This window comes from Acipenser ruthenus, chromosome 10 (genome assembly GCF_902713425.1).
Source record: "Acipenser ruthenus chromosome 10, fAciRut3.2 maternal haplotype, whole genome shotgun sequence".
Classification (NCBI taxonomy): Eukaryota; Metazoa; Chordata; class Actinopteri; order Acipenseriformes; family Acipenseridae; genus Acipenser; species Acipenser ruthenus.
Genome location: NC_081198.1, coordinates 33467131 through 33493058, shown reverse-complemented (window position 1 = coordinate 33493058; position 25928 = coordinate 33467131). Strand labels below are relative to the sequence as shown.

The 25928-nt window shown below is 37.4% G+C and overlaps 1 protein-coding gene across 6 annotated transcripts in view; it reads right to left on the bottom strand.

The window, feature by feature from the left end:
* The window catches only part of LOC117405963 (tensin-1-like), a 298134-nt gene that overhangs the window by 82940 nt on the left and 189266 nt on the right, over nt 1-25928 (bottom strand). For 5 of the 6 annotated variants that reach the window (XM_059032054.1, XM_059032059.1, XM_059032053.1 and 2 more), the window contains 7 exons: nt 21905-21946; nt 12555-12604; nt 9869-10040; nt 9059-9109; nt 6761-6883; nt 3623-3687; nt 2080-2163 (listed from right to left, as the gene is read on the bottom strand). In XM_059032054.1, coding sequence (XP_058888037.1) covers nt 2080-2163; nt 3623-3687; nt 6761-6883; nt 9059-9109; nt 9869-10040; nt 12555-12604; nt 21905-21946 — 587 coding nt within the window. Of the gene's footprint in view, nt 1-2079; nt 2164-3622; nt 3688-6760; nt 6884-9058; nt 9110-9868; nt 10041-12554; nt 12605-17790; nt 18074-21904; nt 21947-25928 lie in introns of those variants that run through there. The other variant, XM_059032056.1, reaches the window with a different exon arrangement.

Here is a 25928-nt window from a genome sequence, read left to right as displayed (position 1 = left end):
AACCGTAGCTCTCCCAGTTTTACAAAGGCTCCGCCGCCATTGACTAGGTCCCATGCAGTCCTCTGCTTAAAAAGGTGGAAACTACAGGCTGAAGTAAATGTGTAAGCCCGAAACCACGTGTACACTACAGCAAATAAATGTGATTCAAATATGACTTGTTATTACAAAAATATTTTGAACGTGGATTGGAACACTGAGCCCCCTCAGAAACAATCTGAGACTGTCAGCACTTCATTTCAATTTCTTGGCTACATGTAACACTATCATTCTCAAACAAACAGGCTCTCCCTAGGGAAACTTTAAGTATTACATAAATAAGCTAATACAGTTTGTTCCCTAGAGGTGTATTCAATTAAAACATACAGCACCATGCCCCACATTATGTCCCTGTTGTATGCTGGTAAACAAAAATGGTAAAATATGTGTTAACATTCAATAAGCTTTCATTTTAAAACATAGTGGAAATATTGAGTGTTTTATTTCCATTCCACTTTGACACCAGTGTCTAAGTTATTGTACCATTTTTTACTGTGCGAGAATGTAGTCCTTGTGAAGCACAACTTATTTAACAATGTAATGACTGTGACGTCACAACTGTGGCAGCCAACCAGTCTGGTTCTTTATATGTTGCTTTTCAATATAGACTTCAATCGCTGGTCCAGGTCAGAAGTTGGGCTACATAAACAGTTGTCTTGTCGGGAGGTGGGGGGGTGGGGTGTTACCGTCCAAAAAAGCATATTTTCAGAAACATAACATTAATCTGGCATTATCCAGAGTCAACATTTTTAAAGAGGTACTCAAAACTTTCTCTTTGATTAATCATAAGCCCAATAGCTGTGCTAAGCTGGTGTCATTTTTGCAAATGAAGGCTGCTAAGTGTATGTGGTATGCAAATGTAAGAACAGTCATTTCAAACTATCTGAGTACTTTCTCCTGAGAACTTTTTCATAGCACAGGTTCAAACAGAATGTATAGCCCGTCTAGTGACAAAGGGCCTCAACAACAAGCTTCTAATCAGGCCAGTGACAAGAGGCAACAGCTGGTTGGTTTTTAAGTAGGATGTCCAAAGGCAGGCTGGGCAGTGTAGTTTTTTTTTTTTTTGTTGTTGTTTTTTTTCAGTGAGGTCAGTAACTGAGGCCTAAATTCTGTTAAATGACTTCAGTAGGAACAAGCAGTTCCCCTTTGAAAGGTCTAAATACAGTAGCTGCCTGTCCAAATATTACATTTTAAATAAACAAAAGCCAATGTAGGTAAAGTTACTGTATGAAAAGTGAGTGCATTATTGAATTAGCTTTGGAAAGAGGTAGACCTCACGGTACAAAAAGCAACACCACTGTGGAATCCTAGCGTTGAACCCATAAAGCAGTCACTGGTTATGGCCCAGTAGTTATTTGAAACTTTTCTACCCGATACTGGTTTGGCAGTGCAGAAATACAGCTCTCTCCATGATAATGTCACACATGCCTCCAATAATAACTGCAGACTGCTGGGCACTCTGTTCCAGTTAATTATATCCAACTCAGGAAATAGCAGCACAGAAGCCTAATGCTGAAAGCTTGTAAACCCCCTTTAAAAGTTAGGAGTGGGCCTGGCTGTTTAGTGGGGCGGACCCATAAAGCACCAATTGGGTCTCAGTTTGTCAGTTTCAAATCAATCCTTGTTCATTCTCTTAATGGTGAACTACGGGTTCAATTTCTATGTAGAGCTTTGAAACATAAATATAAACAGGCCTGACTGAATGTGTCATAAGACTAATTTAAGACATCCTGCGTTTAGTTTAAAGTAAGATAACTATCATCATCTGTTCATGTTACAGGGTGTGATGTAAGGTGGTGTATAACACATTGTAAAATGAGCAGGCTTGACAACAGCGCCCCCTGGCATACTGTAACTTCAAAGCAAATCCATATTGGTTTGTTTTTTTCCATCCATCCAAAATTAACTATTTCGAAAAAAAATGCTGATAGGCGTCATAAACACCCTTCAATGGAAGAACGGCATATATTACATCAGGGGTCAAGCTCATATACCACACAGGAAACTACCAGTGAGGCAAACAGGAAGTGCAATTAAACTGACCTCTTCTGGGAGGGCTGGCCCACAGGAAGTACTTTGTCTTCATAAAACCTCTTCATAGCAAACCTGTCCAGCGCTTGGTTTGCACTGTAATTGAACACAAAAAAAGAATACCATTCATAATGGAAGCAAGAGTGTACACTGTGATCTTACACAACATCACTGCTTCACTGGTCTTGGGTGACCGAATATTGAGGTAGGGAGTTTTATATGTTACTTCTGATGCTAAAATAGCGGTTGCATTATTATTATTATTATTATTATTATTATTATTATTATTATTATTATTATTATTATATATGGCTGTGGAATGAACCTTGATTGGTGTTTTTTTCTGTTATTATTATATTAATGTAATATTATTTTGATCAGATGAGCCAGCTGCCCCACGTTCATTAATGTTAATGCCTGCTCAATCAAGCACTGCAGCTATGTGCAGGTTTCTGACGTCATGGTAACTAAATACAGTGGGTGAAATTCGTAAGGCCTATTACTAGTGTAATTAGCATTACTTACTCTTAAAATAGAAAGACACCTGTCACAAAAAAAATATATATAATAAAATACCTAAACATCTTTGAATTAAATTCCAGAGCTGCTTATTTTCGTTTTGCAACTTTAATTTTTTAAAGTTAAGTTTTTAAAATGGTTTAGTGAATTTCCATCCGTTTGTCTGAATGGCATTGGGTAAAAATTGGGAAGGGACAGCTTTGACATATCCAAAAGTGTTGTTGACGTCCTCCTGGGTGGTAACTGTTCCTGTGGTCTGCCTGTTCCAGATGATTCATGGCCACAGATGACTTGCATTCTGCCCTATTAACGACTTCTCCAGGCCCCATGTCTCTTGTTTGTTTCTCATCCAGGCCAGTTGGTTTTAAACACACAGGCGCATGGTTTCACAAAACTTGGGCAGTCCTGGAAAGCGCAGCATGTTCTTAAACTGCTGGAAGTGGCTACTTCAGTCTGTTGCAAAAGCACAAAGCTGGTGAGTGCTGTAGTAGTTTGCAGCTGTTGCTGTAGCCACTTTGAGGTTTGCAACACAGGTTGTCATGTTGGCAAAGGCCAGTCATAATACCACAACTAGGCGTCTTTCAGTCCCAGTTCTGTTTCCACTATGACAGAGTTCGGCCACAGAAGAAGTGTGCAGTTTACATGTACGGTGCTGAGGTTGTAGCACACATTTAAATGCGCTGCTCCTAGCCTGACATTTTTAGGAAGCTACCATCTCAATAAACAGGGGTGGTGTTTCCATATAAAAGTGGTATGTTTATTAAACACTAGATACGCATCAGGAATCACCTGTGTTATTTTGTACAGTAGGTAAGGATTAGGGAGCAAAAAATACCACACTGCACAGAGGAGGTATTATAAAGGTGCACACTGACATTTCAGACTAAGCTGTCTCTGGGCAAGTTCAACAAGTCGACACGTGTCTCAATAAAGCCTCCTTTGTGAAACACGCTGTGTAATATTTCTTAAGCTTGACCTCCTTCACACAGCTGTGTCAGGAAAGTAGTATTAGATGATTTACTGAAAGGCCCCTTACCTGGCAGATATGTTGCTGTAGTGCATGTAAGCTGCTATAACCACACCAGTCCGTCCACGATTACCCTGAATGAGGAAGCGTGAGAGAAACCACTTAGCATAAGATATAGGCTCTAGAAGAGGCTCAGGGCTTTCTCTATCTGCTTAAACCAGTTTGCTGGAAATAGCACATTATAGACCAGTGTACACTGGGCTTCATGCCAATTTTTAAAGAGGGAAAGAATGAATAACTTTAATTTTTTTTTTTTCCCATTACATTTCCTTCACTATGTTACGGTGATTGCAGTCCTTTCAAAAGGTTCAGGGTTCTGATGTTCCAATAATGAGTTATTACCATTTTATCTAAACTGATCTGGTTTTGAACTTGCTTTGAGTTTGTCTAGACAGGGGTTCTCAAACCCAGTCCTGGGGACCCCCTGTGTCTGCTGGTTTTCATTCCAACTGAGCTCTCTATTACTTAACTAGACCCTTCATTGAACTGATAATTGGCTTAATTAGACTTTTTTTATTTTTTTTTACTTGTTTTCAGCTCTGAAACAGTTGCAGAGTTCAAGCTAGCTATAACATTTTATAACTTGAACTCTGCAACTGTTTAAGAGCTGAAAACCATGAAAAAGGTCTAATTAAGCAAATTATTAGTTCAGTTAAGGGTTTAGTTAAGTGTGAGAGCTCAGTTGGAATGAAAACCAGCAGACACAGGGGATCCCCAGGACCAGCTTTGAGAACCACTGATAAAGGCAAATTTAGAGAAAAAATGATAATCAATTCCTATTTGAGCAACAGAACTCATAACCAATCAGAATGGTTGCAAACATCATGAAATAGGCTAATGGGAAAAATAACAGAAGGGTGAGATGCAGAAACAGGTGATGTAGGCCAAGATGTGAAACAATGGGGAGAGGCAGTGAGAAGCAAATAAAGTTACCCAACAGTTCAATAGAAACCAATGCAAAATTCCTCAATTCTTTAGATTCATGAAGCTATTAGCTGAAATGTTTGCCTACTTCACATACAGTCAACATTTAATATTGTGTTTTCAAAGTCAAGGGTGACTATCAAGGATCAGCATACCATGACACCAGGTTTTGAGTTATAACAAAGATTAAAGATATAATTTATAATCATACAGTATCGGGTATGAGGCATTGGCTGAATAGCACCACTGAGGACATTTTCATATTTTGACAGCCAGGTGGTATCATAATGATATTTATTACAGTACAAGGATACTCTAGCAGTACCTGTGTGCTGCTGTATAGGGTTGCCATGCTGCTATGAGGTTAATTAATTTGCTTTCCATCAGCTGTGCTTTATAGGAGAGTTGCTGGGAGAATTTGTGTTACTAGCAGCTGTGCAGAGCAATTTAAGAGAATGCACGCAATGGACTGAAATAAAAGATTATATAAAAAAACAATGAGCAGGTTTGTGCCAGGGGAATTACATATTTGTAACTGTAGAAAAAAATTACACAACAACAATACTTGCTATTGTCAAGTGCTAGTTTATACCATTACTGGTATTATTTTTTTGGTATTGAAATTATTCAAGTTTTCTAACAGTAATAGTTACGATTTTCATTTTATAAATAAAATGGTTCAAAGCTCACAGTGGAGCTAAAAGTTTTGTGCAGTACATGGAAGTTCTGAAACAGCATAATGAGGATTTTTAGAGATGAAGACAAAGAAGTACATTTAATGTATTCTGTGCTGTTCACAGAAGACAAGACCCATGTCATTTTGAATCATACCTCGCTTTTCCCCAGCGTATTATATTAACTAACCATGCTCCCATATTTCTTTGTGATTTATGCATGCGCTTTCCCATGCGTTTACTGCACCTTGCTTTGATAGTCAGATCAGACACTATGAAGAATTCTAGCTGTTGTCTGTGCTTGTCTTCTATTACCCCACCTGCACCAAACACTCCAACCATCTGTTGATCTCTGAGCAGCTATTCCTTTCATCTCTTTGTGTGTGCAGATGTATATGTACTTGTTTTGTTCAACAAATGCGACTAAGGTCCTTTACAAGGAGTGTTCACTGTAAACTGGCCCTACCCACAGATCTTGAGGAACTCCTTGTGCTCTGTTATGGTTGAAAATGTAGTGTGTGGGTTACGGTTTGTGTTAACTGACAGCTTTTTGATGTCACAGTCCTCTGCAACTGTCATCTTCCCCAAGCAGTCACTGCAGTGCATGTAGACCTTGTCTTTCCTTAAAGAAAAGTGACCTGTATTTCCCTTTTTCAGTCTGAGATACAGATGTTCTCACCAGTTTGACACCTTTGTATCTGTGCATTTCACGCCCAAATAACAGCTAGCTGCTCTTGGGCTTATATATCTCACGGTTGATCACGTGGCCAGTAAACTTGTTTCTTTTCTCACTTTTCATACTTCCATTATAAGGTTATTCATCCATAACTTTAAAAACAGTCTATCAAAAATATAAGGTAAAACTTGTAAGAAACTCAAGTAGGCAAGTGCCTTCTTCATCTGTGATTTTTTAAAACCTTTTTTCTTAGGTGATAATTTCCTAGCGTTTTACTAGATTGAGAACAGTAAATACAGGATTTGGACTGCAATATGTAGGACACACTTCTGCACACATGGGATGACTGAACATATATGTAATATTTACAGTAATAGCTACAGAAGATTGAACAGTCTCTGATAAAAGACTGACTATGTGCTCAGATTCCAGGTACAGTACTTCTGTAACCAAGACTGCACAATTTAATTATGTTTCATTTTCACTAACAACTTCCATGAAATAATTAGATGGTAATCATTGAGGAATTGACACATGTGCCTCCATAAATGTGTAACACTTTGAATTAGGCCTATTTTTTTTTGCTTTGTTTATGTGTACCTGTTCTGTTTGTTGTGTTTCAGCCTATCAATAAGATGCTTGCCACCCAGAGATTTTAAGAAAATGTATTAACATCGCCCCCTGCTAACTGAAAGGCTGAACAACAGCTTCACACAAAAAAGAGGGTGATTCCTTGGGGAAGAGGAATGATGAAGTGGGAGAAATAAGCAGTTGAGTCTCCTACCTTCAAGACCAGATGAGAGGCTTAGGGAAGGGGAAAAGTACAAGACAGCCTTGAGGGATGGTAAAGGATGGAAGCAAGGAGTCTCTTACCTTGTTATGCAGAACCACCACATTGTGAGGGTCTGCATTGAGCCAAGTGTCCATGGCTTTACAGATGCTGCAGATCTTATCAAGCGCTGGGGCATGGTGATCCGGCCAGCCAAAATCCAACACCTACAAGACAAGGACAGGGAAGGTAGAGGTAGATACAAACTTGAAGAAAACATGCCATATGTAACACACACGTTTGATCATCCCACTTAAAATGTACTATATTTTTTTAAATAGAATTTTACATTACGGCATTCCTATACTTAGCCACACCACTACTGGCGTGCCACTCCTTTTCTCTGTGCTACGTCATGACTTGCGTGAGAGTGAGAGCTGGAACTCAAAAAAAGTATGGCAGCGGTGCGTGTAGCTTTGGATTCCTGGCAGTGAATAAAAGCAGCTGGATTGCCAAAACCTGGGAGTTCGTCCTTTTATTTATCCTACTCAACAGCATACAGTTCCAACAGCCCTTAAACCAGGGGTGTCTAATCATGGCCCTAAAGAGCCATTCCACTCCAGGTTTAACAAGATTATTAACTACTCCAGGGTCGTGGTTCAATTAAACAATTTAACAATTTAGAACAGGTTTGAAACAAAGACCAGGAGTGGAAGGGCCAACTTTGGAAACCTCTGGCCTTAAACCAACCAGCTCGAATGTATTCTGTAATACATAAAAGTTGCATCTTACTGTTGCAAATCATAAAAGACTGATAGAGGTTCATTTGTCAGTTAATGCTTTTGTATCCAATTACTAAGGTTTCAGAAGTCTATTCTAACATCTGCCAAATAAGCACCAGCTATTAACACCCTATCCAAATCTGTCAGAACGATCTTACCCATCAGGACTGGAACAAACTTGAAACAGGGAGATAGAGCTTTTTAGATACAGTACGTGACGACTTATGGGCTGTTATTAAGGAAGCGATTTAAGCTCTTTCCAAACGTTGAATCAGAGTTACCCTGGCTAGCTATGGTGACCCTAAACACTATTGGCAGGTGTTACTAATATTCATCCAGCCCTTGAAAATCTGTTGTTTTTTATATATCCTTGTTACTATGACTCAAACCTAGCAACAACACAGTTACTATAAATGATAGTCACACGGTTTGTAAATCACAGGAAGGAAGCAATTACTGTATATTACAAGTTTAATGTGTGGTAAGAGTATAGTAAACCACAGCAAAAACTAAAATGCCAAATACCACTGAATGTATTTTGTAATGGATTAAAGTATGAAAACTGATCTAGACTTATAGAGAAATGAACGGCACCTTGGAATAGGGTCATGAATATAAGAATGCAGAATATTTTACAGCATTTAATAACAAAATATTTTCATACATCTTACCTGTGGTGCATTTCCAATAGCTATAGAGCTTTGAAATAAACACATGTTATAACAAGAATGTATTTTCCTTTAAAACAATAGATATCTGACATAACACAATGTTAAATAATTATCGATGTGCAAGCCTTACATTCAGATAGTCCTTGAGGACACATAGAGAATGAAATTGTCCCAACTGTTTTAGGGCCTTCTTTCCTGTCTGTTTCCCTATTCACTATTTACATGCTTTAGAGCCAGTAACACGCTTTGACCCCAAAATAAGTTAAATGAACTATGAAGTGCAACAGACTTCCAGAAAGGCAAGGTAAGCAAACATGTTTGTTATAACATTTGTATTTCAAAACTGCCCTTAGGAAACATATACAGTGAATGGAAATGCACCACAAGTAATATTTAAGCAATTAATTTATTAGCTACAAACACTTTACTAGATTAACTGCATTATCGAAAACTAACACAATAGGAAGTGGTATTTAGTAAATTTTAACCCACTTAAGTAAACTCAGTCAGATAATAAGACGACACAAATAGAACCACACTAAGGAGAAGAAATTAGCCAGAAGTACAAATGCATATTTTTGCAGTGATATTTTTTATAATTGAAACTCTTCATGAATTTTGTATTTATGGTGCCTGTTTCAGTATTTTTTTTTTTTTTTTTTACATAGACATTAATCAGTTTCTGCTTTGCAAATACTGGCAACAGATTTTTTGGGCATTTATTTATGAAATACCACACAATAGCTGGGGCAATGATGGGAGTGAGGCCAGGTCAGGAACAAGCAGTTTGAACTTTTAAATATATATATATATTAGTGCAATTTAAAATCCTAATTTATTTATAGAAAGCACTTTAACCTGTGCTCCCCTTCCCCCTTCCTTTACTAGGATACACAGCAATATTGACTGTTGACTGTCAGGGTGAATTTCATGCTAACATGGTGCTTACCTTTGGGTTGAACTTGGTGATGTCATACCGTTTCTCGCTGAGGTTAAAGAGCTGAAAAACAAAACATCTGCCATTATTATCACATAGCATTGGAAATGAGTTTTTGTTCAACAAAGACCTGACTAGACTGAGTAGCTAAGAATATTCTAATAATGAGCAGCTAAGAATCCTAACAATTTCCCTGTTCCCTCTTGAAGTTAGTCACAAGAGGAAAAAAATCACTGTGGTAATAAGTTTTCCTGTTAGGTGACATACCAGTATATGTTTGGTGATGTGTTTGGAATTTCATAATTACTACTATTTAAAATATTGTATTTAAAAAAAAGACTCTGCTCTTTGCTAATTTTTTGTATCATAGGAGTTATATTTGTAAAAAATAAATAAATAAAGTACAACAATTTCCCTCTAAAATAAGGCTTCTTGATACTTGGCTATAACTCTATGGTAACGGCTGGCGTCCTCATCAGTGCCACTAAAAGTATGGCCAGAAAGTGAAGGCCAGGGGTTATTAAACTGAATTTTTTAATTAATTTATTAATTTTTTTGTCAATATTAGGAATGGGTGAAGCCTTTGTTCTGAGGCATAAATGGACATTTTTAAAGCCCATTTTGGTTAATTAAATTAAGTTTACAATTCATTAAACCATTTTCAACTGTTTTAAAGATGGTTTATCATGTACTGAAGAATATGTATACAAAATATATATATATATATTTTCAATGTAGCGATCAGGGGATGTTCATGAATGCTGCTACTGTTTACAGTATATCACGTTTCCAGAGCAGTGTTGATGGCATTCCCTCACTTACCAAGTAGTTGTCTCCATGTTTAGACCTCAGCATCTGCGCCACCTCCTTCAGGTTGGCCCTGTAGCTCTGCTGCTCAGCGCCACTGGGGAACGAGACGGAAATGATGCGCTCTGTGATGTAGACCAGATCCACATCGTAGCTCTCATCCATGGCTTGGATTAGACTCACGCTCCTGACAGGAAAGACAGCAGTTAGGACAGCTCCAGTCCAAACCACCCTCAGTGTATTACCCTTAAAAACCCTAGCAGATAGCCGACTACAGTATCACCAGCAATAGCAACACAGTGATTTGGATACAGTATTCCTGCTATGGTAATACTACAGTGTCTATTGGTTCATGCTATTGCAGTGCTATAAACAAACATTTTAATTCTAATCTGGCCACTTCACTATATTAAATCATCAGTCAATCCACTACTAGCACATTGAGTTAATTATATTATTTATTATGTCATAAAACGCAGGTTAACACCAGCAGCTTGAGAAAGAAGATGTTTAGTCAGTGGGTTAATTTTTCATAAAGGCAATGCATATTCTATTAAATGTGAAACACATGTTATAGCAAGCATGTATTCTTTATTTCAAAACATGACATCTGGTACTACAGCAGGCTTAAAAAAAGGTCTTCTTGCCTTGCTTTGCAGGAAACCTGTCACAGCTTTACTTTTTAAATCATTTCACCCAAGCAGTGTCTCTTCCAGGTCAAAGCAATTTACTGTCAGTCATTAGGGAAAGCAACTTGTTCGCTACTGACAGGAAAGTCCATGAATTTAAATCTGAAAGCATGGTTTACAAACAGAGATGTCTTTAACCTAGTCTAGTACCAGATAATCCAGGAAGAGATATGGTCAAAATAATATTGTAAATCGACATCACCTAAGTACTGCAGACCTGGATTAAATGTCTTAGCACAGTACAAAATGTGTTACCCACACACAAATACATTTTACAAATGCCTACAAAATGACTATGTAGCAGCAGTATTCTTGGACTACTGAATCATATTTTGTCAAACACACTACACAAACAGACCCGCACCACAACGCCTCCCAAGCTCCCCTAAGCACTATTGGTTAGTTTAAATTGTTTGAACTTGTGGTTTGGATTTGTGTCAAGGGCCTCTTTATTAGTCCCTCTGGCTTCCTGTTCCCAATACTACTAGGCTTTCTTCCTTTTTTTAACTTTTCCTGCTCTGGACGTGTCCTCCATTATCCCATGATAGGCCAACGCTATCACAGTCTGTCAGGGGCAGATTCAAACCCAGATAAGCATTGAAAAGCTTTGTGAAAAACATATCTAACCAAAGTTTTGTAAATACTTTGCAAACACAAGGTAAAATTAGAGGAAACTGCAAATCTACTGTGGTAAACTTCTATAGGGTGCCAGCAATGCATGGACATGGCAAGTCTGCATGGGGTTTCAGTTGTTCTGTGAGGGAAACATGACCATTCCTCAATGATTACAGCCTCTAATTCCTTCAGGGAAGTTAAGGCAGAGGTTTGTTCTGCAGAATGTCCACATGTTTGAAAAATTCTGTCCTGGCATCAGTAATGTGTGCAGTTTTGGATACAGAAGCACCTGCCGACTATTGACCTGTAACCCACATTCAAAACAGAGGCAAAGCAGGTACTGTATGATAAAAAAGAAGATATACTGTACTGTTAATACACACACAAAAGGGTGAATGACGTTAGACATATTGCTGTGGTATACTTGATGCTATACTGTACAATGGCATAGTATTTACTTATCCAAAGATCTGACACAGAGATAGACAACCAACATAATTGTGAGCTTGCAATAGCGTAGAATTGTTACACCACTGTGCAGTCAGGCATGTAGAAGAAACAGTTTACATTGTCTTTATGGCATTAGGCCCACTTTAGATCTAACAAAGTACACAGCAATATCAGCCATAAGCTATATTTTTAATAAATGTAATGTTCGTTGCTATGGAACAGCCCAGAAACCACTTGTGAAATATTATTAGTTATTTTGCTAGCTTGTAGTAGCAGCCTTTATAGTTCTCTTTGAATCAGCTATGTTACACAGTCACCTTTTTAGCTCAGAAAGAATTAATATCTTTGATTTGTACTGTAGCATAAGTATACAGCTATGGCCAGAAGTTTTGCATCACCTAGAATTTTAGGATTGAGACATAATAAAAATAAAAATAAACTATATGAACATAATTTAGATATTTTATTTGACATCATGTAATCAAAAAAACTACAACATGATATCATAAAAGTCTACCAGAAGCCATAATAGTAGTACAATATTTTATGTTAGATTTTGAAATGTAATATTATTTAGCAGGTTTCATTCGACTTTATGAAGCAAAATGTGTTAGTTCTATAGGGTGATGCAAAACTTTTGGCCACAGCTGTACACTTTTGCGTAAATGGCCTTTTCCTGACATGACTATTTTATTTGTAATGTATCCTATGGTAGATGCTCTCTAGAGATAACAAGTCTTCGAATCTTGAAACTCAAGTTAAATGACAACATGCAGAATAAAAACACCTTTTAAAAATGTCTTCGCCGTGGAGATCAAGGCTAAATAAAAGCTTTGTCTCCCAGTTTGAAACCATGATGGACATGACAGCAGGTATGTTTATAGTAAAGCTTATAATAGGCCTTTAAAAAGCAATATTATTGTATCTCTTATATAAACTTGTCTTACCGTGAAGGTCTGCGTCGGGACTCCACACTCTTAGCCGATTTTGTTGAACCCTGGAAGACAGAATTGGAACTTGTTGTTCATTCTTTCTGGACACATTGGCAAGTATTGATACAGCTGATGCAAGAAGGTTAAATTGGTTATAGCTAATCAAATAATTCCATACATTACATACTTCTTTCAAAACTGCACATGGGAGACATGCTGTACAGTACACATAGCAAATGCAAGCGGTATGATTAATGGAATTATTCATTCAACCACAAGGAATTCTTCACATGAAACTGTGGTATATACATTTCAATGTTCTGATTTGAAATACGCAACAGTGCACATTACTATTTTTCAAACATAACTTTAAACATTACATCTTAACACACATTGAAGAAAAAAAAAAACATTAGACTAATGTTTTACATAACTTGTTTAAAAATGTGTCTTTGTATAACAAAGTTTATTCATAGTACTGCATTGTTCAAATAAGTATTACATGATATACTAAAGCTGTGCTGGGAAGGAAAAGTCTGGTTGACTCAAGGGAAAGGAAAAAACTGTTACCTTAATTTATTGTATATAACCCACACCTGTATATAACCAGCAGTTGTGTATGATATATGTTAAAACACATGCATGTTGTATAAAACTGCCTACTTTTGAAAAGCAATACCAGCTAGGGCAAAAGTATGGTCATTGAATGTTTTTATTATTAGACCCTCAGCTGCCAGGTTTCAATTAAAACCAGAAGAATTGGGCTTTCCCATTCTGACAGCAGCTTATACTTTCAATTTTTTCCTGTGGGCTTGTATTAATTCGTGGTTGCTTATGTCAAAAAGCAAAAACATGGCCAGTATGTGTGGTCAATTCATACATATAGTGCCCATTTTAGTTTAAATACATTATTATTCTGTTCTGCAGTTTCCTCATAAAACACTTGAACCTAATTGGAAGCTGAAAAATATCACTGTCACTACTGTACCATTTGATGTGTTCAGCAAATTGATTGACTGCTAAAATAGCCAATGCAAAAGCAGGGGTGTGGCATAATTGTGCATATTTTGAGCTTATTTTTAACCTTCTGTTTTTTTGTTTTTTACTGGAATCTGGTAACCTCAAACAGATCTGTCTCCCCAGGAGCCATAGCAACATTAAAACAGTAATATTTGTACTCTAGATTTGCGTCTGTGGAAACTATTTTAATCTGGAAATGCTATAAAGCTTTTTTTGGTCATTAACAATTTATACAAATATTTGTCCTCTGAAACATTTGACATTTATACACTGCCCTGTCAAAAGTATTGGAACAGCAGCCTTGAAACAGAACAACTGCGGGTGGGGCTTGTACTGCCCCTTTTACTTTGCTCAGACCCCTTACTTACTAAATGTATTGGTATCACTGAATACATAAACATCTCCTCTTTAAAAATATGATTTTAGTGAGAGGGTCATCTCACAAGTGCAGTCGTTCCCCAAAATGTTACCTGTTTTCTAGGAATAAAAAAACAACAAGGGGTGGGATCTGTATTGCCAATTAACCCCATCTAGAGCCCTTGTTTACTAAATATCTTGGTGGCCTTGAATAGATAATTAGCAAGACATCCCATAGGTGCAATCCATTTACTATTTGTTATTCATCCCCCCCCCCCCAAAAAAAAAAAAAGAATTTCTGCATTGATGGGACATGGTAGCATTCAGTGTGATGACTCTCTTAGCAGTCGCCATTGCAGAAACTCAGTTTAGATGTTAAGGACAAGTATTCCACCCAGTTATTCTGCATAGTAAATGGGTAACATTCAGGGTGCCTCTGCACTTATGCAACATCTTGCATATTAAAGCCTGTTGTCTATTTCTGATTAATGAGACGATTATCTATTCAGTGATACCAAGATATTTATTAAACAAGGGGTCTGAATGAGGTGCAAGGGGTGATAAACACCCTAACACCAGTCATTACGGTCCAATATTGAGTCATTATAATTTTCTCTAAATCTGCTTTTACCTGGATGTGATCTTATCTGGAGATAACAAAGTTCTGAGAATGAACATTACTTCTTTCCATTCAATGTGACAATATGACATTTCAACTATCTTTCTGTTCATTTGTAGAGTAGGATGGGTGGGCATATTGTTATATGGTTTAGATAGAATAAGGAGAGCTTTCCAGCGCTGGCACTTAGTATTGTCCAGACAAGTTCAAAGCCAGGTAAAAGCATATTTAGAGAAAAATGATAAGAACTCAATATTGGAGGCACTGAACCTAGAATTATTACAAACACCATACATTGGTAAGCTAAAGGTAAAATGATATTTGAAGCTACTTACTCTTTAATCTCCCATGAATATGTCCTACCCAGCACAGATTATCATCATGGTTTTGATATGCAGCATCAAGTGAATTGAAGTGCCTAACGTCTAATTCTCAAAGCCTTCCAAGACAGGGTTTACTAATTAACAAGCTTGGTTGTACTAATTGTAGAAAGTTAAATGATACTTCAGGCTTATTTTATGAGGCAAGTACATAACTTCGTATAATGAGCATTTTTAAAGTAAAAACACATTTCAGTGACTTCATTCATTTTTAGCTTGAACTCTCCTCATTCATTATTCTAGCTTTATAGATTTATAGATTCTTAATTAAATATAGAACAATATATATAAAAAAAACGGAAATATGATTCTGTAGATTTCCATGGTTATGTTTCTAAACAGTGTATGCTCGGTTTAAAATTATAAACAGTGTCTCTGTCTTTTTCTCTATCAATGCCGTATGTGTTGTTTAGAAAGATAGGGAAGTATTTTGCCATTATCTGACAAAACAATCAAGAAACAACATGTTTACTGAGTGCCTGATACTGTACCTGGCAATAAAATGGTTTCTCCTAAGGCTAGCATTACTCAATTGATTAACTGCTGCAATAGCCAATGCAAAAGCAGGGGTGGGGCATACTTGTGCATATTTTGAGCTTATTTTTAAGCTTCTGTTTTTTTGTTTTTTACTGGAATCTGGTAACCTCAAACAGATCTGTCTCCCCAGCAATGATACAAAATTCCTATTACTTCCTGGTAATTGGTTTCATTGGTCATTGGTCAGTGTTAATCTAGCTGCAATCAGATCAGGATTATAGTGTTGTTCAGTATCCAGAATTTATCACAACGAAAGAGGGGCCAGTGATAAGGCTGATCTAATAAGGTAAGCAAATGGATTTCAAAGCCTGGGTTTACTTTAGTCCATGTTGACATGCAGACAAATGTCCAGACCCCCACTACAGGAAGCATGCCAGCAAGGTTGTATTAACACCTATTACCAGCTACCATACAAACTACAGAATGCAAGATTCTGTGTCTCGCGCTTTATTGAGCAGGGAAATGCAGAGTTTATTGGAAGTGAATGAGATATTTAACATAAGAAACAAATATGTCAATGGCAAGTAGTACATTCTCAGCCACAGCTGTAAATTTAAAATTAGAGATATCACTATTATGAAAAAGCTGATGATTATGACATCTCAACAGTACGTACAGAATGGAACAGAGCAAGAATTACTGAGTTTCATGACAATTTGATAAGCGATTATCCAGATATATGCAAAAATGTAAGTGACGTACAGACAGATGGATGAACGGACAGACAGACTACCCCCTATAGCCACAAAATCAGATAGTCTCAATAGTATATGCTAAATAATTCTGTTGCCAAGTTCCATGGCAATCGGACAAGCAGTTTTCCAGACATATGAGACTGCACTCAGTACAAATCCACCATCTTTATCAAATTATTTGTTTTTGGGACAGGGCCCAAATACGTGTAAACACAATGACATATGCTATTGGATTTATGTCTAGAGTACACAGGACATTGCACAAGTAAGCTTTCAATGTTGTTACAAATTATTATTACACATTTAGAGTTTGTGCAAAAAAAAAAAAAAAGATTTCTTCAGGTTTTGAAAACTGTAAAAATAACTTGTTGAAACCAAATCACTTTGACAGTAAGTAGGCTATCCTGCTGCAGTCATTTCTCTCTGCTAAAAAATTAGGCATATAAACTTGTATTCTGTGTTGCTGACAGTTTTCTCCAAAACCATGATCAAAATACAGTACACTACATTAAAATACATTGACTATTACATTTAGTGAAGCTATGAATAAGACAATAAATGTTGTGTTACTGTAGCTTTTATTAGGCAGCATTAATAATATAATAATCTTTACAGATAAATAAAAATGATGATTCACGGACACTGAAGATAATAGCCTTAATAAAATGTACTGTATGCTGCTAAACCTGTGTAGTTTTACCTAACGTTTCTTGTGCTCTTTGCAGTGATTTTTTCTGAATGAGTCTGACCAGTTGTCTTATGTTTTTGTTTTAGCTGTAAGAATCCACCTGTTTTATTGGTAATGTGGGAGCTATGAGGAATATTCTCATGATGTAAAATGAATGAGAGAGACAGAGGTACCGCATGGTGTCTTCTTTGGAGAAATCTGTGGTGTGACATGCGTATGTGCTTCTGCCTGCACTAGATCCCCTTTGCAGGTTTTAATAACTTGCACCTTCCTGGAAGTACAGTATTGCAGTACAGTAAGCATGGAAAACAAGGCCATCAGAAGATCAACCAGATATATCCCATGAAACAGTCTGAAAATATGTGATCTAAACATACTAATAACAACCAATACAAATATTGTATACAAGAATGGTAGTAACAATACAGACAGCTCCAGCTTGATGAAATGGACACAATTAGACTATAATATACTGAAAAAAAAATACAAATTAAAACTGTTGAAATAAGAAAACTTATTTACACTAGTGAGCAATTTACATAATTGTTTGTGAAAGGTGAATGGAAATTCAGGTTTTACTAGTTTTGAATTATTTTACCTTTTCCACAAAAAAAAAAACATAATTCATAAAAAAACAGGAAAAGTTGTGTCAAACATAAAAAAGAACATACATCATCTGAATTCAATCCGCTTTCTCGCTTGCCTTAAAGTATCTCAATGTCGTCTCAACTAAAGTAAAACTTTTACCAGCCTACAATTACGACTTTTTACATCTCCCCAAAGCACCCTGCTTTACTATTAAAAACATCTGCAAACAGTGAGGTAACAGATTTAAAAGGGGAAGTTTTTAAGCAGTGACGTATGCCTAAAACAGTGCAAAAGCCAGCAGCACGTAAACCAAAAAAACATTTTGGGGGGTTATTTTTTCTTTTCTTCTTACACCCCCTGTCCCTACCTTAAATAGGTACCCCGTGCTCCATCTCCAAGGCATTTTAAAAGAAACAAACTTTCTTTCCCGTCGTTGAGAGCATCTGGGATTCATACTTGCAGTAGGCTGCCCGTTGGTATGCATTCTGTCTGCTAAAGTGTCCCTTTTCGGTAACAAAAAGGCTCTATTTTAATTCCAAAATGTTTCCTGTATGCCACATGCCTGAACCCGATCTACACTCAAACTCGCTCTCCCTCTCCCTCTCTCTCCTCTCTCTCCTCTCCACACAGTCTCTCCTCCTCTTTCCCATGCTGTGTCTTGCTGGCATCCAGATTGCTGCTGTTCATAGCTCCTCTGTGCCCCTCCCTGGTCCCAGGCAGGGTCAGGCATTCATCAGCTGACTTCTTTGAGCAACTAATGTACTGCATCTTCATTTTCCCTGCAGTTAACCCTCTCACTTCCTGCCTTCTAGCCTGGTGACCTTTTCTTTGAAAATCTGGTTTGTGTTTGAGGGCTTGTTTAAGGTGGGGAGAACTGGAAACATTTTATAGAGTGTTGCTGTACCTAATTTAAAAGTTTAGGGTGACAAGTGACTGGGTGTTTGAAAGCTTTTTAAAGAACAGGATAAAAACAGAGTTGAAAATTGAGTGTTTAAGTTATTGTTAAAGCGTGACAGTGCTGGGTGTCTGTTAATAGAGTGTTTTATTGTTCAGTATTAAGGTGTAGAGTGATGAGAGGAGTGCACACTATGAAGGTACGGGTGACGGCACAGGAGAGCTGGAAATTGAGTGTTAAGGGCTCCTTAGTAAAGAGTATCTTCGAATAGCATTTTCATATATTTTTTAGATTTTTTATGAGGTTTTTCTGAGTGATTCTTATTGCAAGTACTCAAATACTTTTTTTTTTTCTTTTTGATAAGTCTGTGTTAAGTTGCTTTTACAACTAGAGCTGAAGAGCAGCTTGTTATCACCTTAACATAGATTTATAAATAATAATAAAAAAAACACAATATTTGAGTAATTGTAATTAGAACCATACTGGAGAGCTTCGAATGAAATGCTATATAGCTCATAATTAAGTTGCAGAGTGACAGCATTGAGTAATTGAGAGGTTTAGTGCATCTTGCTAGAAAACTAAACTGACAACTATTTTACTTGCAAGTCTACTGTTACATCGTAGAATAACTAATATGTGTGAGTGAAGGGAGAGACCTGGCTCTTTACAGGCATGTCATAGCCAATACAATGTGACTGTATATGAAAGAAAGCAGCACGAAGCAGAACTCAATTACATTTCTGTGAGGAAATCTGAACTGAGGAATAATTCCACTTGATGGGTTTTCATTTTGTGGATATGTTGCTTGATTTTGAATTAGTGTATTTCTATTTTGAGCTGAATGGAAGAAAGCTGAGAAGCAGAATGAAATGCACTTTGTTTGAAGCTTGGGATCATTTGATATTAATATGAATAAACTGTACTTTGCAGTGCAGTGGTTCTGTACTAAGAAGCAATGACCACACAAGAGCAGCTACAATGGTATTGCCATTGATGATAATAAAGTGTTCTACTGCCGAGTACTGTTAAGAGTTTCTTCTGGGTATTTTGCTAATTCCTCAGAAAGGTTAAACATGAAATGGTAGTGAAGCATTTCATATAGGACTGGGAACTATATATACAGTTTTATATCATCTCGCTTAATATTGTACTCTGTTTATTATCACAATTTTTCAAAAACTACGGTAATCTGCATATATATATATATATATATATATATATATATATATATATATATATATATATATATATATATATATATATATATTAGGGATGGGACAAATACAGCGGTTTCCAATAATTTTCCATTAAGGTCTCACTGAACCGACACATTTCAATTGAAAACCGGTTAAACTTTTAAATCACACAATTAGATTGTTTTATGGATATATATATATAAAAATGTAAAATACATTCTACCAAAACAAACTACGGAAGGTGAAGTATAAGGAAAAAAAATAAATGCAAAACCATAACAACTAGGCCATCCTTACCCTAGGGCACAGCCAGTAAACCATTTAAGAGGACCTTAGATCTGTTCACATCCTAAATCCAGCCCCACACACAAAGTTTCTAAGGCCCTGAAGCTAAAATGCAAAAGGCCCTGCAACATATAAGCTAACATAGAGATGGCGTCACAACTCTTTTTCTTCACTAACTGTTCCTTGTGTTTTGGCCTCATCTGAGATCAATTATAACGAACGCATTTTCACACGGGCTGAGGAACTGACCCCCACCAAGGGCTAATTTGTGGAAAGGAAAAACCACACATCAGTAACCCGCCCCCGGAAATGGTTTATTCTGAGGTTTCTCTGCAAGAGGCAGTCCTAGTTACAACTGCAGTACACACAACACCATTCGAAAACATTGAACTCCCGAAACTGAATATAATGATCCCCCCCTTAAAAATAAATAAAAACAGATGAAACCACAAGTTGCCACATTCTTTGTTTATGAGGATGAATGTATAGTTCTGGTTCTGGTCCTGAAGAGCGGCTGTTGCTTCAAACTGCAGTACAGCATACATGCCAGCATTTCCTATATTATCAGGATAGTTCTGATTTCCAGCCCAATGTGTCCCTATGCATGGAAAATCACAATATTGATTGGCTGGGTTGAATTCTTCATCCTTGCAAAGATTGAAACATTGGTATACGATTGTTTATCTTAGGTCCCATGCAGTCTCAAAAAATGATTTGTTATTTCTAGTAACAACCTGAAATTTGAGGCTATTCTAACTTTTCACGGTTCCTAAAATTAACAAAGATTGTATTTTGTTGACACCAATAAATATCAAAACAACTTGAAACTCAGAGCCTTAATAATGCAAAAAGAGTTTAAACACAAAATCAACATCTATTTAGCAGCAACATTGTCATTTGTTTTGCTTCCACCTTGACCAGATCTCCCATGGAAAAGAGATGTTTTAATCTTAATCGCAGCACGCAACCCAGCTCGCTGTGCATGGATGACATTGTACCTATTTACATTGACTATAAACTTATGCATTTCACTTTGCACCACAGTAGCTTTTAATCAAAGTCATGGTTCTTCTTTGCTTAAAATTAATAACTTCAGCTAACTTTGCCCCAAGGAAATATTGTACTATAATCTAGCTGTTAAAACATCTGTGTTATGTCCTCTACATTTTATATGCATCCTGATAAACAAAAAGCTCTACCTTGTAATTTCACTTTGTGTAAAAGGGCTCCCTCTCATTGAAAACATACTACAGCAGTGTCAACATTTAAAACCTGAACTTGATAACCTACAGGGAGTATATGTCCAGGGTAGACATAAAATGGAAAATAAATTAAAGGATACAGCAGGAAAATTACATATGTACTTCATTTGAAAATGTTGGTTGTGAATGTATTTCTCATGAAATGCAAGGGGCAGTGGCACCAGTGACAGTCAGACACAGTCCTGACAGATGCCAGGAGAGATTCCCTTCACAGCTCTGCAAACGTACCTCACTTGTGACTTGAGTTAGATTCGAACCCAGGCCTCAAGAGATGAAAGGAATGACAGGCTACTAAATTTTCCAGTTGCACTATATGCCCCTGAACATTATGAATTAGATTTAAATAACTGAGAGTCTGTTAGGTCTGAGCCTGAATCTGAATTCAAAGTTGTATTCATTGTGGATTTGTTTTTTTTTAGAAGCACCCTAATTTCAACAGCACTTGGGTTTAATTTGGTAAACACTGGTGGCTCAAACAAAGTGTCTTAATAAGGGGATGAGCCAGTGATTCTTACCGACAAGCTGTCAATAACGGTTGCCCAAAGGGCTTGTACACAGTTACTTACAGACATTGCTAGTAACTACATTACAATGTATTACTCCAATACCATCTAGTGGACATTACACTCCAAAAAAACAGGGTGCACAGAAAAAGTGTACAATATTCAAGGAAAAAAAGCTAAGGATGAAGAAGTTAGAGAGAGAGAAACACAAGAAAATATTACATTAAATACATTGTTTTTTTTAATTTCACACCGGTAAGTAAGCTGCTTAAAATTACTTTTTTTAAAAAATCTGTAGTAAATTTATCATCGCAATGAATAGTAAATACGGTTCACTTACCGTTGTGTCTACATGCTTCAGTGCAATATCATTGCTGGGAGGCTGTGGGGAGATAGAAAGATGAAAAATAACCATTAGAAAGACCCATCAATCCAGCCAAAAGGACTGGAAGAAAACACAGCCCTCTCAGAGCAGCACTGCAGCAACAGCTTGACAACAGAGCCTTTTATAGACAAAGCTTTCCTCCAACAGCAGTTCATATTCCACCTGGAATGAGTGGCTTCCAGTCCATTAACTGGAGAGGCAGGGAGAGGAGAGCACACCTAGGAAGGACGTCTGCCAGGGAGCAAACACTCCTCTATCACTGCAGCTACAGTACACAGCAACAACCAACCACCTTTCTCAATCCAATTAGTGCTTTTCTACTTTCAGTGAGGTATACATACCCTACTAAAAGATTACTGAACCTGGTCAAAGCATAGCAAAACATTTAATCACCCCCATAGCTGAAGATAGGTGCAAATGCAAAACATGGGGGGGGGCTCAGATAGGTTTATAAGTTTGCATTACTGTAGAGAAGCATGGTAATATTATACAAAATTAACATCACTTTTGGAACCAAACCTATTGTTTGTAAACATATGCTACTGAACATTTTATGGTTGATATGCTTTTGCAAATGTCCTAACAATATAAGGGAAAGTAAAAATTTAATTTTTTATTAACAATATAATTGTTTTCGAAAAATGTAGTTTTTAGCATCCCCTTACTATAACTCTTGCTTTGCTTGTTGAGGCCACGTATGCCAACTCTGTGCCGAAAAGAACTACAGTACCTAATGTTACCATAGTATCATAGCCTAAGATTAGTGCTAATAAGGGTCTGTGAAACCAGTACTGGATACTGCACCGAGGGAAATAAAACATGGTCTCAAATGATTTAGTTGAAAAGTACACCTTTTTTTCCCTCCACACCCATAAGACAATAGGTGCAGTTACAGTTTAAGGAGTATCCAAAAGATGTCTTGATTTAGTGAGATATATGAAACATGCAGCTTCACCAAGAGCATGAATCTTTTCCAAGGAGTCAACTCAGCTAACAGCAGTAAAGTTGGAGAGTCGATGGGTATTGAGATGCAATGTGGGGCTGGGTGCAGAGGGGTTCAGCCAATAAACACTACATTTAAATATTTATATAAGCGAGGACACATTTGTTTTCAGTTAGTCAGCCCAGCACCATGTTCTTTGCATACCATATACAGAAGCATCATGTACTTCAAGAGAAATCCTTCTTTTTTTAAAGATGTATTTATGTATTAGAACAGGCTTCTGGAATCCATGATGTCATATTCCAGGCATGGACTGCTTTGTTTCAGACTGTTTATATAATGTAAGAGAACTCGCATGAATCAGAGTGAACATAAAAAACACAGCGCTGGAACATCTTAAAACAGTGGAACATAGCATGTAACAGATATGCATTCTTTATGAGTCACAGGCTTTTAAGAGCAGAAAACAACTTGTACATCTGGATTTCACCCTACTGAAAGTGCATGTGCTGAACTCAAATCTAAGTAGAGAAGACAACCAAATGAGTCCAAAGAAGATAAGCATGTCGTTGTGTCTGGCCAGCTGCTTGTAGGTGGAGGCGAGGATATGGGAGTATCAGAGAACTCTCCTCCTCAACCAAAGAAGCTGTGTTGTATGCTCCCAGTTCTTGGCTCTAAAACGTCATTATCAACCCTTGTTAGGCAACACTAGGAAATACTGCTCCCCCTCACTAGCTTTCATCTTGCAGTGCAAGGGTCCTGTACTAGGTGGCTCTGGTAACTGAAGGCATCTACAGTGGTATGAGTCAGTGGTGGAACAGAACTACAGTGGTCTAACAATGCTATATAGTGCTGCAAGGGCACTTGGCTAATCCCTCAAAGTGTGTTCATGAACAACGTTCATGATGTTGATGGTCACGGTTTATGAATAATGCAGAGAAGACAGCATACGTTCATAGATGGTAAGGGCATTTTTCTGATTGAACATGTAATCCTGTCCAGGCTAAAGTATCATCTCAATTCTTGAACAAACTGTCTCCCTAGAAGAAATTAAGCAGCACTGGAAACAAAGATAGCCAGGCCCACACTGCCCCCTGTACCTAAATCCTACACAGGGTGGGTAGGGGTTGGATCTTTTGAGCCTTTATCTCTAGAGGAAGGATTTAAGCGTTAAGTGTTCAGGTCACAAGTGAAATTAGCCCATATAATAAAACATCCTCAGAATTTGACGCAGTTATCTGTCTAAGTTTGAGAGAGTCCTATGACTGAATTGCGCTGGGTGTTCAGGTCAGGACTGAGGTGCACACTCACTTGTTTGCTGTTGCCTGTGTCATTGTTCCTCAAGAGACCTTAAACTACATGACTTTGTTGTTTGATTCCAAATTAAGTGTATGAAAATTTCTTTAAAAAATATACTGAAATAAACGCTTACAAAATCATTCCCAATATTGCTCCCTTGTTATTTGATGTCATGAATGAATGTAGGCAGAAAATTAACTTTACTGCTCAGTTTATTTTTTGCTGCTATTATCTGTTAAAAGCTGTGTTATGCAACCATTAGGGAGTAGCACTTCAGTTCTGGTTTGCCCTTCAGCATTAACTACAATACTGTCCTTTCATAAAGAAAACACAACCGCTTTTTCTAATAAAACGCAACCACTAATAACTTATTTGTGAGAGCTGGGGTTCTGTGCAAAACAACCATCCTGCTGATAAGAGCTGTTGTATAACTGAACAAAAAGCCCCACTCAGCAGTGCATGGTCTTAAATCACTGCAGGCTGGTAAGCAGGCAGGGGTCAGACAACAAACCACCCTCAGCCCATGTTCTCCCAAACCACAAACGCACTGAAATCAATTTGAGCTGTGGTGAGGGAAGGAGCTTATTTCCTGTTTAGGAGTCTTGTCATGTGTCCCTGGCAGGAGGGAGGGTCCACGTCGATTCGAACTGCACAGCTGGAAAGACTGTCCTTCCGCTAACAGGCAGACTGGAAAAATAAGTATCTTGTACTCCAGAGGAACTTGTACTGTAATCCCAAAGGGACCATTACATATCTGTCATTCCAAAAGGGGATCAAAGCACCAACAACTGGACCTAAATTCTGCAAACTGTAAGGGACTTCATTGTCCACATTTTTATATCACCAAAGGGAAACATTTCCTAAAAAGGCCACAGGAGGTGATTGTTTATTAGGGTAAAACAAATACAAAATGCTGCTACAAATACAAAACCATTGCTCTTTTGATGTCACTGTTAAGGTGATGAGGTAGGGATAGCTTGTGACAGCTGCTGTTCTGTTCTGTCCTAAAGGACAGATGATGGTTCTTTGTAATACAGCACCACGATGTTATATCTCCATATAGGTTTGATCCAGAATACCACAGGGGGGAAAAAAAACAAATGTGATAAATATTATAGCTTTTGAAAATGGCACCCCATACATCATTGTATAACGCTTAGCAACAAGCTGGAAATATGTGTTTTGCTAATACGCGAAATGAAATTATTATACAGTAACTTGTGCATCTCAGTAAGCTTTCCCTTTGATTGTGGAGTTATTTTTTTTAGGTGACTAAGGGGTTAGGTTCAATGAGTGTTGTGTCACTGAATCTACCCTTTTATTGTGCTACTGTAGTTTTAAAGTTTTGTAGGAGGCCTCCTAATGCATTATCAAAGCCCACATGTACTGACCAATGTCTTAAGTTCCAGGCGGCTCCACCCAGCTTCTGACTGAGCAAGGTTTCACAATCGGTTCTATAACTGGAAGAGAGGGCATTTAGGCCCCTTGCCACACTTTCCCTCCTCCGGACTCAAGCTCTCATCTTGGGTCTCCTGATTAATCACAGCAACAGTCCTTGTTCTCAAACAGTATATAACACAAGAACAAAGGGGATTTTATTAAAACAACTGGATACCAAACTTGCTTGGAAAAGTGATAACTTTTTCCCATTTAATTATTTATCTTATTTTAAGTAAGCTTCTTGGCATAATGGCACTCTGTAGCAAAATGAATGAACAGATTTGTATAGAAGTGACT